This window comes from Parasteatoda tepidariorum, chromosome 1 (assembly GCF_982258835.1).
Source record: "Parasteatoda tepidariorum strain Cologne lab strain chromosome 1, Ptep-v5.0, whole genome shotgun sequence".
NCBI lineage: Eukaryota > Metazoa > Arthropoda > Arachnida > Araneae > Theridiidae > Parasteatoda > Parasteatoda tepidariorum.
The window spans coordinates 104,010,889-104,027,151 of NC_141755.1; the positions used below are offsets into that span (position 1 = coordinate 104,010,889).

General features: G+C 26.6%; 1 protein-coding gene across 10 annotated transcripts in view; it reads left to right on the plus strand.

The window, feature by feature from the left end:
* LOC147816663 (coronin-2A-like) overlaps positions 1-16,263 on the plus strand; it is a 48,705-nt gene that overhangs the window by 7,872 nt on the left and 24,570 nt on the right. For 3 of the 10 annotated variants that reach the window (XM_087149960.1, XM_087149937.1, XM_087149938.1), the window contains 3 exons: positions 8,003-8,123; positions 13,727-13,936; positions 15,730-15,839. In XM_087149960.1, the coding sequence (XP_087006086.1) occupies positions 15,805-15,839 (35 nt within the window). In that variant the 5' untranslated portion in view covers positions 8,003-8,123; positions 13,727-13,936; positions 15,730-15,804. Of the gene's footprint in view, positions 1-7,982; positions 8,124-13,726; positions 13,937-15,729; positions 15,848-16,263 lie in introns of all 10 variants that reach the window. The other 7 variants (XR_015428662.1, XR_015428666.1, XR_015428663.1 and 4 more) reach the window with 4 other exon arrangements.

Sequence of the window (16,263 nt, forward strand, 5' to 3'; positions counted from 1 at the left end):
AAGTGGGGAAATATGTTTTGAAGTCATAAATTAATACTAATACTTATTTGAAAAAGATCTAATGAAACAATATCGAGATTATGCATGGCATTATCTAACGTTAGAAAAAATATTTCGTTAAAAATTGTAAAAGTGTCAGGTAAAATATTTATTTTGGTTTACACTATGTATGTCTAAATAGTTTTTCCTACTATTTTTTGTCGCAAAGTCTTTGATAGTATCTTGGAAGTTAATTTGTCGCAATAAATCAACTTCTATACACAACTAGTACATATATAGTCTTCCGTGCTGCATTGTTGTTCTTAAGGGATTTTTAATATATTTTAACTGTGAAAAAATGAATGCTCAGCTGTACAATTTAAAAATTATTAAACCAACTGTTATTTATTAAAACAACAATTATCTTGAACAAATCTAATAATCTACTTTGGCGACTAAAATTTTATGTACTAAATGTTTTACATATTCTTTAAAATAATAATAATAAGGCAAATTGATAAAACAAATTGAAATAAAATTTGTGTATTGGTAAAAATTTTATTTTGAATCAAATAACTATTTCAATTATAAAGTCATAGAATGAAATTTATTTCGATACAAAAATTTTATATTTGTTTTTATTTTATTTTTGAGTATTATTGTGTAATAGATTTCTTATGTAAAAAAAAATTATATAATTTTAAATAATTTTAATTTTATTTTTACATTACTAAAAGAAAACACAAATATTTTTAATTCTAAAAAGATAAAACTTCTTTGAAAAAAACGCGCTAAAAGGCAGCAGAAATTTCAAAAAAAGTAGCAATAAAGAAAACGAAGGAAATAAAAATATGACTACCAAAGCCGACGTCTTCAGGGGGTACCAGCCCCGGTAGCCATAAAACAAAACTATTTCTAATTGAGGGAGAAGCAAATGCCTAAATTAACTCCCTCAGTACCCCGATGGTTTCGTATAGAAGTCCAGGAAAAAACATGAAATACAAATAATAAATTTAGAAAAGAAACTCAAACAAAATCATCAGAAAAATAAAAACTCACTTAACCAGGTCAAACATCGATTTCACAAGCAAGCCGAATGAAAAGGAAGCACTAAAAACGGAAGAAAACAATGCCCTCTACTACAATGCGCAGATGGAGAATAAAATGAAAGAAGTCAAGAGAAAGAAATACGTAACAAATTAATAGAATGCTTAACTGGGGCTGCTCAGTTAAGACTTGAATTGCGCCCTGTTAAAAGAAAAAAATATAAAAACCTAGAATTCTACAATCATTTTCTTAATTAAAAAATTAACATTACAAAAATTAAAAGGAAAATCATTATTACTCAAATTATTTAAAAAAATATTCACAGCTTCCCGAAAACTTTCAACTTTATTGCAAATATTTTTGATCCTAGCCAATTGTGAAAAAACTAAATTTTTAAATATTTTATTACACGAATTAGTTTTAAAGTTGCAGAGAGGAATAACTTTAAATTTAAAAGCTTTTCTTTTATCAAAGACACCAATTTTAATAAAACTGTTAACAATATCAATTTTAAAATCTAAATATTCAACATTAAAACAATTCTCATTAGTTTTCTTCAAGACCAAATCTCCAGGTTAAATACTATAAATAAAATTATAATTATCACAATTAAGCAAAGTCAAATCATCAATATATTTAAAAGCTTTAAATTCATTATGCTCAAGAAATTTAGATTAAAAAAATGCAAAAAAATATTGGAAAAAGCCCCAAAAAAGGAATTACCTTGTGGAATTCCAATAATTTGTTTATAAAAATCTAAACCATTAAAAAGAACATTCTCAAAAAGATTAAACTTACATAAATCCAACCAATTAGATTTATCAATTTTCTCATTAAATAAATACCTATCATAAATGCCGTCACAAATCTCAATAATCCTTCCATGTGGTATACTTGTATACAAATTTTCGAAATCAAAAGTATTAATGCTGGAAATATCATTATTATTAATAAAATCCAAAACTTCAACATTACTATTTATAACAATATTTTTCTCATTTTTAATTTTAAGCAAAATAATTTTTAGAAAACTAAGAAACCTTTTACTAATATCAGAATTATAACTATCAGTACCACACGCTATAAATCTAAATTTAATCGGATTTTTATGAAATTTGACAATTGGAAATAAGTATGGAAATGTAATCCTATTTAACCTAAATTTTAATTTTTTACTAAATGCAATAATTCGTTTTTCAATACCTTTTTTATCTTCTTTTAATTTTAAATAAGTATTATTTGCATTATATTCTCCAATAATCAATTTTTAAAGAAAATATTTACACATAATAAAAAAATTATTTGAAGCTTTATCCACAACAGTAACAATAAATTTATCCTTAAGGTTTTTAATTTTCCTAGATAAATCATAAACTATATAAGTACCGCTAGGAAATGAACTAAAACTGTTATTAAATAAATTAAATTTAACCCTTTCAATAATTTTAGCTTTCCACTCTGAAAAACCCTCAGTGGGCCAATGATATTTTCTGGAAATGTTTGCAATAAAAAAATCAAGATCCTTTTTAATAGATAAAATAAAATCTTCTTTTTTCATTTTAACTCTGGTCCTAAATTTTGAACCTTTACTTAAAATACTGATTAAATCTTGATCACCCACAATCTCCAAATTTCCGTAATAACATGTCCATAATCATTATCAATAAATTTTGAAAAATCTTCTCATTGCAATAACAATCGAATTTAGAAATACAATTAAGATTTCGACTTAAAAAATTATAATTACACACCTTTTTTCTAAGCGTAGAAGAATATTTAAAAGCAGCAGAAACCCTAATTTGCTCTAAAGGAAAAAAATTAGAAAGACCATGAATAATCTGTGGTAACTTAGCAAATTCAAATTTCTTATCATGAAAATTAATCGTACAAAAAACCCTTTCAACTTTAGAAACCTTATTAAAGAGCATATCAGTTTTATCAACACCAATTTTTGATTTAATTAAATCCAAAACAATAAATTTAATAAGTTCAGTATCAAATTTAATTTTAGAACCAAAATTGATAAAGAAATTTTTAAGAACTTTATTTTTAAAACCAAAAATATATTTCCTAATAATGAAAATATTATTCAAATTAACAGGTAAGTTACAAAAATTCGAAAATTCATCAAACTCAATACCTTTACCTTTTCCACCTCCTCTTTTATTTCTATATTTTAAATAAAAAAAAACAGGAAAATTAAAAACTTTTAATTTATCATAAATACAATAATCTTCAGTATTAACATTACCTTCCCCATTAAATTTACTGTTTAATCCATATGGAAAAAGAGTTTTAAGACTACCAATGTAAATCTTTTCTAAATCAAGTCTATTATCTAAATTTTCCATAAAATTTTTTAAGGAAAAGTTTTTACGCAGTCACAATATGAACCCCACCTAGTATCATTTGGTAAAAGGAGCATCAAGCAGTTTTTTTCATTTGCCCATCCATGTGCTTGATGCACATTTCTAAAATATTTGTTAACTTCCAAGCTGTGTCCAATGATAGTGTCAGGAGATAATTCTTTTTCAACCAAATTTTAAAAAAACAATTTGTGAAAAAACCCACCAAGTGGGTTTTTTCAAGGTGGGCCCACCCAATAAAACCCCGGCAAGTTTTTTCAAAGTGGGCCCACTAGACGAACCCTGCTCCTATTGCTTTTCACTAGCTCAACTTTTTTTATTAGAGCAACTTCGTTTAGTGTTTTCTTTAATATCCATAAATTTGGGTAAGATCTGGGAAATAGGTAATAACTGACTACGGTGGTATTGTAATTTTGAATTTTGTGTTAAGAAAGATCTTAAAATATTTTAATGTATGATGTGAGACTAGTTGGAAAATAAGATCATCTTAATTTGTTCTCATGCAATTCCATACGCGCTAGCTTCATGCACTTTTCCGATACTGTTGTATAAATGCTTATCCAAACTCAAATGCCTTGATTTCCATAAGAGGCACAAAACATAGTTTCCTGACTAATATTTTCTTTCAGTCCATCAATCCCCGTAACAAACTTGATTAGCATCATTGCTTTCTTGTAAGCTTTTGTTTTATTGTTTTAAATAGTTTTGTTTGGGAAAAACATGAGATTGAAGATGCTGAATTGATTTTTTTTAACTTTGCCTTTCAGTTTTTTTAAAAATTTGTGTTTGGTTTTTTGTTACCATTTAAATGATTATTTCTATTTATTCTACTGATACTGTTATATGGTTCTTGATGAGAATAATCTGAATTGTTAGCTATATATGTTTGAATTTTACCTGTTTGATATGAGGCATTAACTCTGAGTTTTATTGATTTTGAAATATCAGGAAAAACTTTCTATTTTGAAGCAAGCATAAAACACAGAAAATTAAATTAATTGTTTAACAAATCAATAAATTATTTTTTTATATATTTCAGTAGAACAAATTATATGTTTTTTTAGTTTGCCCTTTGTCTTTTTTGAAAGTAGTCTGGCATATGTCTGCTGTTCTAAAAAATGTCCTTATTTTTTCTTTAATTTTTCCTTAGCTCACTATAAAACCTGTATTGTATGACATATTCTGTTTTCTTATGTTTTAATTTATTTTTTTTCAAGTGCAGTTTATTATTTTTCAAGTCAATATAATCGTTCATATCATTATAAATAAAATAGTAAGAGAATATTCCAACATAAAATTATAATAACCATGTATTTTACTAGTAAAATAAGCTTATTTTGCAAAAACTATCGACCTTCAAAAGAAAAGTTTATTTGAAAATTGACTAACCCTAAATTTTTATTATAAAAACTTTTTGTTAGACTTCTAAACTTATAAGTCCGTATTCAAATACTAACTAAATGTATAATTTAAAATGGATAACTTTTATTTAGTTAAACCATTTAAATGTTTGGCATATGTTTATTTTGTCCTAAATTAAAGTACATCAAAATCAGGGGAGCTTCTCTATAAAGAAATAAACTAATAAAGTATGTATGCATAGTGCTCAGTGAAGTCAAAGTATCTATGCACCCTATTAACTTCCAAACAGCTGCAGCTATTTTAAAATGTCTGCAGCTATTAAAGCGTCTAGGTATTGTAAAATAGCTAGGTACTGTATGATTATATTACTTAGAATGCCTACTGGAAGAAAGTTGGGGATTTGTGTTCCTATCTTGACAAGATGTGGGATCTATCCTTATCAGATATGGGGAAAAGTAATGATGATGATAATAATTTTGAAATTTTGAGTTCTTTGTTAGAAACTAGTTATTTTATCAGGATCATGTAGGGTTTTTGAAAATTATTTCACATTTTGTAAATGTATAAAGTGCTTAGAAATATTTCTGGAGTACTTAAAAAGTACTTTTTTCACTTATTTTGGCTACACACCCTGGAAAAGTTCGTTGAGTACTTAAATTGATCATAGTACAATAAAAATTTCTGAATCCAAACTTGAGCATTAAAAGTAAATATGTTCAGTTAAACCTATTTGCATATAAAAACCCTTATAACTTCCAAACTATGAAACGTTCAAACTTCAATACCTTTACTTGTTTTTATATCTGATGCATATTAATTAATTTTTTGTAAATAAATAGTAATTTAAAAGTTTTTATACGAAAACTTTCAATTTTATATTCTTGGCTTTTTTAAAATCATATTCAGAACAAAACAATATGCAGGACCTATTTAATAGCAATTTTAAACACACAAATGCTTAAAATTGTATTTTTTTACACTCTTATTTCTTGTCTCTCTTATTTTCTAATTACTTCTAAATTTTAAAATCTAGCTTTTTGGGTTTTGCCTTTTTTGATATTACTTAAAAGAAAAGCAGATGAAAAAATACATAACTTTGCTTGACAGCTATGGGTTGAAAAGTGTAAATAAAAATATAAAGCTTTTAAAATTCTTGTCTTTTGAGAGAAATTATTATTTCATCATTGACTATCTGAATGTCTTCAAATTCTGTTTTGGCGCCAACAACTTGGTTCAGATTTAAAAACAACATTTTTAGTTATTTATTTTCTTTTGGTCGTATTCAATTTAGAATAAAGGAAACTTACAAAACATTACCTCTCTTGCCCAAGCAGTAGTGTCAGATGCTTAAATATTTATTGGTCTAAATTTGTATTGTTTTTTTTTCTTCCATTAAATCACATTAAGTATTAAACTTTTGGTTCTATTGACATGAACAAATTCATCAGAAGCAACACCTCCCTGTCTAGATAGCATAGTTTAAGTTTTGTACCACTCTGACCTCTTCTGTAAATTCAAGATAGCTGCAAAAGCTCACATTGAGCTTAAAATATCTACATTTTTCTATAACTTTATTAACTATAACTTTTGAAACAATTAACAGCTTTACTCTAAATATTTTCATGTTCACTTATTTTAATAGAATGCTTCTAGAATTTTTTTTTTCTAATTCTAAGTAATAAAGGCTCCTAGTTTTACTAGCTCCTTAGCATTGTGATTACATATTTGTAATTAAAGATATATGTATATCAGAGCTCATTCTAGACAGAAAAGAGGGCAAGGTGCAAAAGTTTAAAAAAACGGGCATTATTGTTCTAAAAGGGCAATAATTTCTTTCTATGGGCTTTACATGTTCTATTAAAAAACATTGTCATTTTTTTTAACTTTACTAATAGTACCAAAACAATCATATTAATTACCAATTTTTTTTAATAAATTAACATGTATATATATTTATATATATATTTATATATATATTTATATATATATTTATATATATATTTATATATATATTTATATATATATTTATATATATATTTATATATATATTTATATATATATTTATATATATATTTGTATATATATATCGAGTTAATGAGCTAATTAGCTTAGTAATTTATTTAAAATGCATGCATATATTAATAAAATAATAAATGTATGTTTTTAAGCATCTGTAGTTATGATTTAGTAATTAAAATTATTAATAATAATTATGATTTAATGATAGTGAAGTAAACTGCAAACTTTCAAAGACAAATGCAACAAGGGGGTGTGATGGCTATTTTTCCTTTCCCATATAAATCTATGTATTGACAGCAATGACAAACTAAATAAAAAGAGTTGAAAATAAAGAAGGGTTAAGGAAAGAAAGGGCAAAAAGGGTACTATTACGTCAGGGACAACAGGATGGATTCTTTTGACTAAAAGGGCAGCAGGGTGCTGCGCCCTGTTTACCGTGCCTAGAATGAGCTCTGTGTATATATATAATGAATGAATGTCTTTGTGTTAAGTCTGCGTACCAACAGCAATGAAATTTGTCATATTTATAATTCAAACACCAAGAAAGTCAACTGTTATAGCATTCTATTATGAACTGTTCAAGCGGGATAAGCAAACAGCAAAATAGAATTTTTGACTAGTTAAGCATTACCCATTGTTTTGAATTTAACTTTTGACAATTCAATTTTTCAAATATTTTTAATATGACGTTACGACATCAGTAGTGATATTTGTTAGCTTAGAGATCTATTTGTAAAAGAAAAAAGAAAGAAGCTTACTGCTAGTACATTGAATTATTTTTTTAATTGTTATGGTAGTATTTTATTTATTTTACAACCTGATAATTATTTCAGTTTTTTTCTTGTTTTATGAAGTTATTCTTTTTTTAAAGAAAGAAAAACACTATATTACATTTAAAAATTAATTTCATGTTAAATTTTATCTCTGAAGTCTATAAATAACTGTTCTTTATGAGTATATGTGCTGTGGCAAGCATTGGATGAAGCTTTGGTGGCTGATATAAGGGTGGCAAATTTCATAATTAATTTCTCTTGTAAGACACAGGAAAAGTTACATTTATAAATCTTTGACTGACTAATAATAAAATCCAAAGAATATAAGATAGTGTGATTCTCCAAAAATGCTTTTTATTTAAAAGTATTCTTGTTCTGAAGATTATATTTTTGTTCAAATTGTATTTTTATGCATCTGACATTTATTGCTTGAAAGCATTTTATGTTTCTCAACAGGTGAGCTACACTGATTCTCTTCTAACGGATCAGCATTTGAATCCCAGCCCTCCTTCTTCTACCAGTTCCTCTTGTAGGTCAACGTCTTCTTCTGTATCCATAACTCCAGCCAGAGTCAGAAGTAAGTTATTTATTTGTCTATTTTTTTAAATTTAATTCTAAAGACTTTTTCTCATTCCAATTTAGAAAAAAATAGTTTTCATAGTATTTTTTTATTGTAATTTAAATTTTAATTAGGATTTTTTTATTTTATTGTAACGATGCCCGGTGACTGAGTGGTAGCGCTTTGCGCTCCCACGCCACAGGTCCTGGGCTCGATCCTTCAGTGTGTTGATAAATGAGTACCAAACATGCTTGGGAACTAAACACTGGGGGTTCCGCGTTCGGCTGACCACCTGACCGGAACATCTACTCCTGCACCCCAGACCCAAGGTCAAGAAAACTGAGATGGGAACAGTTGGCCTTGGCCCTCTATGGGCTGTTGTGCCACTGAGTGAGCTTAAACAATTAATTTCTTGAATTTTTGGTGGTCAGCCAACAATTATCTATTCAGACTTCAGCTAAATTATTTACACTAAATTAATTTATACATTTTATAAGATATTAATCATTAACTTTTGTAGAGATGAAAAGCAAACTCTTTCTTTTTGAAGTAGTAGCAAACTTTTTATGTTCTTCCTTATTTTATGACTCATTTTAGTTAATTTTTACATGAAAGATTTTAACTAAATTTCTTTATGTATAGTGCGCAAAATAAAAGGACAACCCTGAGTAGCCTTTGATTTAATATGATCGGATCTTCACCTTTTAGCACTCAATCTTAATGGTTCAAGAGGGTGACCTCAAATATGCGGATTAATTAGTGCAGACGATATTTTAAGTCACACACGTAAATGTATTTTCTCTGAATAAACATACTTTTTTTTTAGGATTTTGAATTTCAGAACCCTAGAATATAGGATCTAGCGGCATTCTGGAAAATATAGTCCCAATAGTCTGGTCAAGAGACACGTCCAAATTTTGAACCCCTTAATGTTATTTTTACCTTTTCTGTATTTCACCTTCAGTCTGAGAACCTTTTAAGCGAATTGAAAAGTTTTTGCTTATAATTATAAATTTTTTTTATGAAGATTCCATGCAAAATATAACTTTTAGTTTGCATATATTATTTTATTTATTTAATAGTGATAATCAACAAACTATTGGATTGTAAGATATATAAGTTTTTAGATCATTTTACAGAATGCAGTTGTAAATTTCTAAATGTAAATTTTAGCAAAATCATTCGAATAGTTTCTAAAAAATCAAATTTTGAGGTAGATTTATTTTTAAAATTTAATTTCTCTAGAAATAATTTGATCAATTTTGCTCAAATTGTTTAATTTTCCAGGCAAAAATACAATCTTTAAAATAATGTTAAAATTGTATACCATACAATTCATTTTTTTACTACTAAATAAAATAATAAGAAATAGTAAGTACTCACAAAAAAATTTGTTGCATGGAATTATTTTTGGCTAAACTAAGTTAATAATTATAAGTAAAATTCTTCAATTCGCTTAAACATTTTTCGAGATATGGCGAAATACGCTAAAAGTAAAATTAACATTAAAGGGTTCAAACTTTTGAGGCCATATTTCCCAGACTGCTGCTACTCCTATATTTTAAGTGTCAGAATTTTAAATCTTTCCAAAAGTTTATTTAGAGAAAGTTTGTTTTTATATCTGATTTCGTAACTTAAAATGTCATTGACACTAATTAATTAGCAATATTTGATGTCACCCACTCAAACCATTAAGTTTAGTTCAGGAACTGATTATTAAATCAAAAATTATTCAAGGTGGTCCATTTATTTTTTATGCACTGTATATATTCATCATTTTTGTAATTATTAAATAAAATGAAGTAGCCTAACAATCCCTGAAACTTTATTTTATAAAAATTAAATGGTAATAAGATACAAATCTTTCAGTCTATAGAACTAGGCAGCACTTGTTTTTGTAAGTTCTGGAAATCACTCTGAAGTTACCTCTGAATTACAGAATCTGGATACTGTTAAAACTATCTGACTAAGCAAAGTTTTAAAACTAAAAATAGTATATTTTGTAATTCTTTTGCGATAAAATTCACTTTTAATGTACTTAAATAAAGAAAAAAAAATTTCTTTTTAAAAATAGTCTGGTATATGAATACTTTACAAAATAAATGTTCTGAATTCTTTTCTTTGGCTATCACATGGACGGAACAACTGTTAGTTCACGATTTTAGCAATAGATAAGTCCATTTAAATAATAATACTTAGTGAGTATTTATTAGTTTTTATTATTTAATTTAATGATAAACGAAAAATTTTTTAACAATAAGACATATAATTTTTTACATCGTTTTTAAGAATGCATTTTTGCATTACAAATTACAACATTTGAGCGAAATTGGTCCAATGGCTCCTGAGAAATCGAATTTTAAATATACAAATTTTTCAAAAGATGATTTCTCCGAAACCATTGGACTGATATCACTCAATTTTTGTACTTTGCCCTTTAAGATTACATTCTTTAAAATAATGTAAATAACTATATACCTTACACAAGAGTTTTTTTACTATTAAGTAAAACAATAAAAAATAATAAATACTCACTAAAATTTATTTTTTGCATGGAATTATCTGTGTCTAAGCCGATTTTATAATTGGGTCGAAGAATTTCTTTAATTTGCACAAAAATTTCTGGTCATATGGAGAAATATGCAAAAAGTAAAATTAACATTTACCAAAATTTTCCAAGGATCCAAGCTTTTATCATCATATTTCCCCATCATATTGGCGGTCAGTAATTCAAATTCATCAGGAAAAGGGTGGGGTTTGTTCAGAGAAAGTACGTTTTTGTGTCTGATTTCTTAACTCAAAATATCATCTGCACAAATTAATTACCATATTTGAGGTCACCCACCCAAACCATTAAGATTGAGTCCTAGAACGTGAAAATCCGATCATTAGATCAAATATTATTCAGGGTGCTTTGTTGATTGATTTGCGCAATGCAGATTAGGTAATTTTTCTATGGATTTTTAAATTTTATGGTATTTAAAATTTTAACTTTCATGTTTGAGGCACCCAGGCTATAGCTTTTCTTCTTCTTTTTCTTTGTAAAAGAGTTTCCAAAAACACTCTTAATCTTGCAGGGCAAGAGTTTTTTATTGGTAGACAAATAATTGTCTGAAAAACTTATTTTTAAAAATTATTTTGGCAATCATTCCATGTTCAGAAAGATCTTTTGCAGTTAAGAAATAAAAAATCAGACAGACATGTATGCAGTATTGAAAATCAGCAATTATTGAAAAGATCACTAGTGACATGCCAGGAAAATGGTTTTTGAAACTTTGCATACATTTTTAATCACATGTAATTTTTAAAATCATTCATTCTAAAACATTAAAAAATGTGTAAATTTTTAAACGTGTAAAATCATTTAAAAATGTTAACAATAATGGTATTAATTCGTAGTTTAATAAAATTTATAATTTATTGTATGATATAAGAGATCTGTGGCAATCACACTAAATTGTCGCATTTGGTTATAATCATCCACAAGGAATGTTTCAAAATTTTGTAGAAAATGTAACCTTTGAAACATGTCAAACAGGGAGGTGAAAAAAATCTTCAATATCTTCATCAATATTTCCCTCCTTTTTATTTTGCTGTCCTCACTCAAAGTTTTTAACGTTATGAAATCGCCCTACCCCTAGCCCTTGTTTGGATATGACTTTGATTCTGGTATATATTTCTCAGTTATTGTAAGTCCTCGCATAGTCTTTCACTCCCACTCCCTTTTCGCTTGAGATAGTAAACATTTTTTTGGGGGAAAGTATGGAATGTATATAAGCAGTTTATAAATAATAATTTTTTATTATAATGATAACAGAATTTCTGATTAACAGAAAATTGTTAAGATCTGAACTTAGGATGTAAAGAGTTATGATTTTGTTAAAGAAAATTTCTTGAATTTTTCTTAGCTTGATTTTGACTCATTTCATGGTTTGATACTAGCATGATTTGTTTCAAATATTTTTTTTTTTCGATCCAGTGTCATACTTCCTTTAAATGTTCTGAAAAACGACCAAATTATTTCTGTTATTTCTAGAAGTAATTCTCTAATAAAAAATGCTCATGAAAAGCAAACCTTAAATGCTCTTAAAATGAAATAAAAAAATTAATAAATCCTTTGTAATTAAATAAAAATTTTAATCTGAGACATGTATTCTTTCCTGAAATTTCATATAACATACAATTGTATTTAAACAATTGAAAAAATTCGATGTAATTTGCATTAAACTTTGAAATTAATATGCAGATCTGAAATAACAAAAGATTAAAGAAAGAAAACTTGTTTTGATACGTGTGCAACGTCAAACATAGTTCATAAATCAACTTCCACAAAAGGCTAGATTTAGAGGGCTTAGATTTTTATTTAAATAGACTGTACTTTTGTATCAGCTGTAAATTAACTTAAGCTCTTTGAAGTTATTTATAACTGGAATAGTCTACTGGAGTTAAATTCTGTGGAAGGTGTAAAAGTGAGAGTAGTACTTTCAAAAATTAAAGAAGAAAAAAAGAACCCTAAACTTAAAGATTATATCTATATACATTTGCTCTAAAAAGAAAATTGCATCCCAAAAACTAATAATCTGCTCCATTAATCAAAAGACTTTCTCTAATATTGCATAAGTATCCAAAAATGCAAATGCCATCAAAATCTTTATTTTAGCTATAATATGTTATGGGCCAAAAATGGACCATATACCATTGAAATTTATAATGCCTTTACGACAGTGGATAATCTAGCTGTTGCTGCATTTAATGACTGTGCCTAATATTTGTCATATGGTATATTGAACCATTAAAAAAGCTTCATTAATTATCAATTATAAATTAAAAATATTTAATTTATGAAAAGTGTTTAGTTAAAATAATATAATTAACTATGTCTTTAAGTATATTTTAGAAATACGAATTCATTTATGATTTGTAAAATTATTTTGTTAAAATTATTTTCTCTAGCAACTGTGCTTAAATTACTGTTTTGTTCATAATATTTTGATAAACTTTAAAGCCTGCTGCAATTGTTAAAGAATTGGAAAAAAAAATTCTAAAATTTCCTTTTTATTGTAAAATTTCTCAAATTTTCTATTAATAATTCCCTTTTTATTTTAAAATTTCTTAGTTAAAAAACAGAAAATTTTATTTGCTATTTTTTTAAATTTTTTTTTTATTTATTTACTTCTTACGAGCTAACTTTAGATTACTGAAAATTACATTTTATAAGTAAATTAGAAGAATATTGAATGCCACAAATATTGACACAATATTTAAATTATTTTTATTTTAAGTATTTAAAAAATAGCTCATTTCTTGAAGGAGAAAAAAAAAGGAAAATAAAGGCATTTAACATTTATTTTAAAAAAGAAGAAAAGTTTGGTTTTCTGTAATAACAATAATGCACTATGAAGCTATTAATTTAAATTAAATCTAAAACGAATATTCATAACACATTATGTATGAGAAGAAAGCGCGTTGTATAAATTTGATTTCGCATAAGTTCAGCAATACATTAATTATTTTTATGCATGAAATGGAATTTTATCTGTTTACATAAATTTGTTACAAATAACTTTTAAATTGATTGTTTTTCAATTGCGTAACAAAGTCTTTCTTTTTAATTATTTTAGGGTGACAGAAACATACGTTACTACGAAATAGTTAACGAACCACCCTGGTGTCATTATTTATATAAAGTTTTGACAGGCTTCCCGCTGCGGGGCCTCTGAATCATGCCCGAAAAAGGTCTGGATGTTTTGCGATGTGAAATATTTTGTTTCTACAAACTGCATGCTGTCAAACCACTCTGTGAAACGATTTATATGATTGTGCCGAGAAAAGTAAGTTGTTAATAAGTCATATTAAGTAAATTATTTATTTTTATTTATGATACAATATCCTTATAAAATTCATATAAAAGTATATAAATTTCAAAATTATAAGAAGCTTGAAAATCTAATAACTTTTATGGATAGTCTGCTTTATAACTATTGAGTTATTATTGAGAACTTAACTATCTGGAAATTAAACTTTCTTGAATATATTGAAAAACTTTCTACCTGAAAAGAATAGTTCTACAGATGTTTATACGAATTTTTGAGTAGCCAGGATGTTAATTGGGAAGGGCTGATATATTGATATGTTCCTATCTATTACTTTATATTTTATTTTTATCTCTCTAACTAGTACATAATATGATTTGGGCTAAAAATATGTAAATGAAAATAAATAGAAAAATTTATTTACAGATTTTAACGAAAGGGCATTTTATTACACTTTTCAGAAAAGAATATTCATAAATCTAAAAATAGATTTGTACTAAAAAATATGCATATGATGTCTAATTTATCGCATATTATAAAATCAATGAAATTTTGCATGTCTCTCGGCCTTAATTTCACTATGAAATGTTTGGGGGTTACTGAGACGTTATCTTAGGGTAGCTTAGGCAGAGTAACCCAGGTCAGAGGGAAGATACTGTACAAAGATAACTTTGGGGGTTTAGCACAAGGTCGATCACTTTACTAAAACAAATTTCCCCAACTACTTAGCAAGGAAAACAGTGAAAAGAAACAAAGGTTACCCACAGGATAGCCAGATTTAAAACAGATGGAGATTCTTAGTGTTCAATTAATGTCAGGTGAAGAAAATGAAGGATTGATGTACAACAGGCTGTAGTGCTTAGACGTTAGAAGTGCTGAAATACCTTTAGTAAAATATCACATTAATTACTAAGGATGCTTTTGTTTCTTAAAAGAAAACATTTAATAATTTTAAAAACTGGTATCGAAAAAACTTTCCTCCTCTGAATTTGAATTTCCTTCCTCGAAATTTCCTTTCAAACCTCGTTAACACGACATTTGCGGGACTATCATAATTATTTATGTTAACCAGATTTCATCTTATTAGATATATTATGAACACAATTTATTACGTACTGTTAATACATATCATATACTATGCTTGTGTACCAAGCAAATTAAAGTAAGCTTAAAAATTTTAATAACTTTATTTAACTATTTTATTTATTTACCCATCTGCTACTCCTAACAAACGTGGATAATAGAAATAGCATTCCTCAAAATGAATAAGTGGCACATTATGAACATGCTTCTTATCTGTGTTGTGACCTTTCATGTAAAGCGATAATCAGCAAGAAATTTTCATGTTAAATATTATGTAAAACACAATAATAATTTATTGCTGACTCCCGGGACCAAACATATATTTCATGAAAAGCGATGTTTCACCCTTAGTGATTTGCATTAATGAGGTTTGACAGTACTTCCTTTTTTTTTTCATATGAAAAAAAATATTTTTACCTTTTTCGTTCATGTGGGAAATGATAAACACAAAAGAATAAAAGATATTGTCATCAACATATTTATAACTAACTTCGTAACTACCCTTGGAAATTCTCTTAAGTTCTACTTTAGAACAGAGAATTCCTTTTTTGATTTTAGTTACTGTTTTACCTTTTGCCTGGCAATGTATTCATGTCATGATGTCTTATAGTAATTGTCGCTTGTCTTGATGGTATTTCTTGATTTTATTCATTAAGTATGAAAACTGGTTTTGTAACTGGTTTTATATATTTACTTATAAATTATATACAAAACTTATTTTTAATAAGTCTGATCAATTTCAAGAAGATTTGTTCCTGACACTGCTGCACCTACTCCATCACTTACAGCTAAAGAATGGCTGAATGGAAAAAAACAGAAATCCTATTCTGATATCCATGTATGTAGGTATTGTAATAGTCATTGTATGTTTCGTAATAACTCTAGGTAAAAAAAAAAAAAAATTAAACTGCATAGCTGCCAGCTTTTATGAAAACATTGGAAGATTCCTAACCTTTGGGGAAATCTTTTATGCTCATAGAAAATGTTCAAGTATTACAAACTTTTGAATTATTTTTTTTAACAATATCAAAAAATGTTTGAATTTTTTTTAATTTTAAATATTACTTCAAATTCTATGTAACATTTTCATTCAGTTGAGTTTTAGTAAATGTTTTAAATGTGATTTTTATTTTATCAAGCATTCAGATATATTTTTGAAGCAACAGATTTAAAATACCTCTTTATTAGACTGAGCAAATTTTTTGTTTCTTCTATCAAGGAGAAAATTGTCTGCATGTATGTAGTGTATATAAAATCTTAAA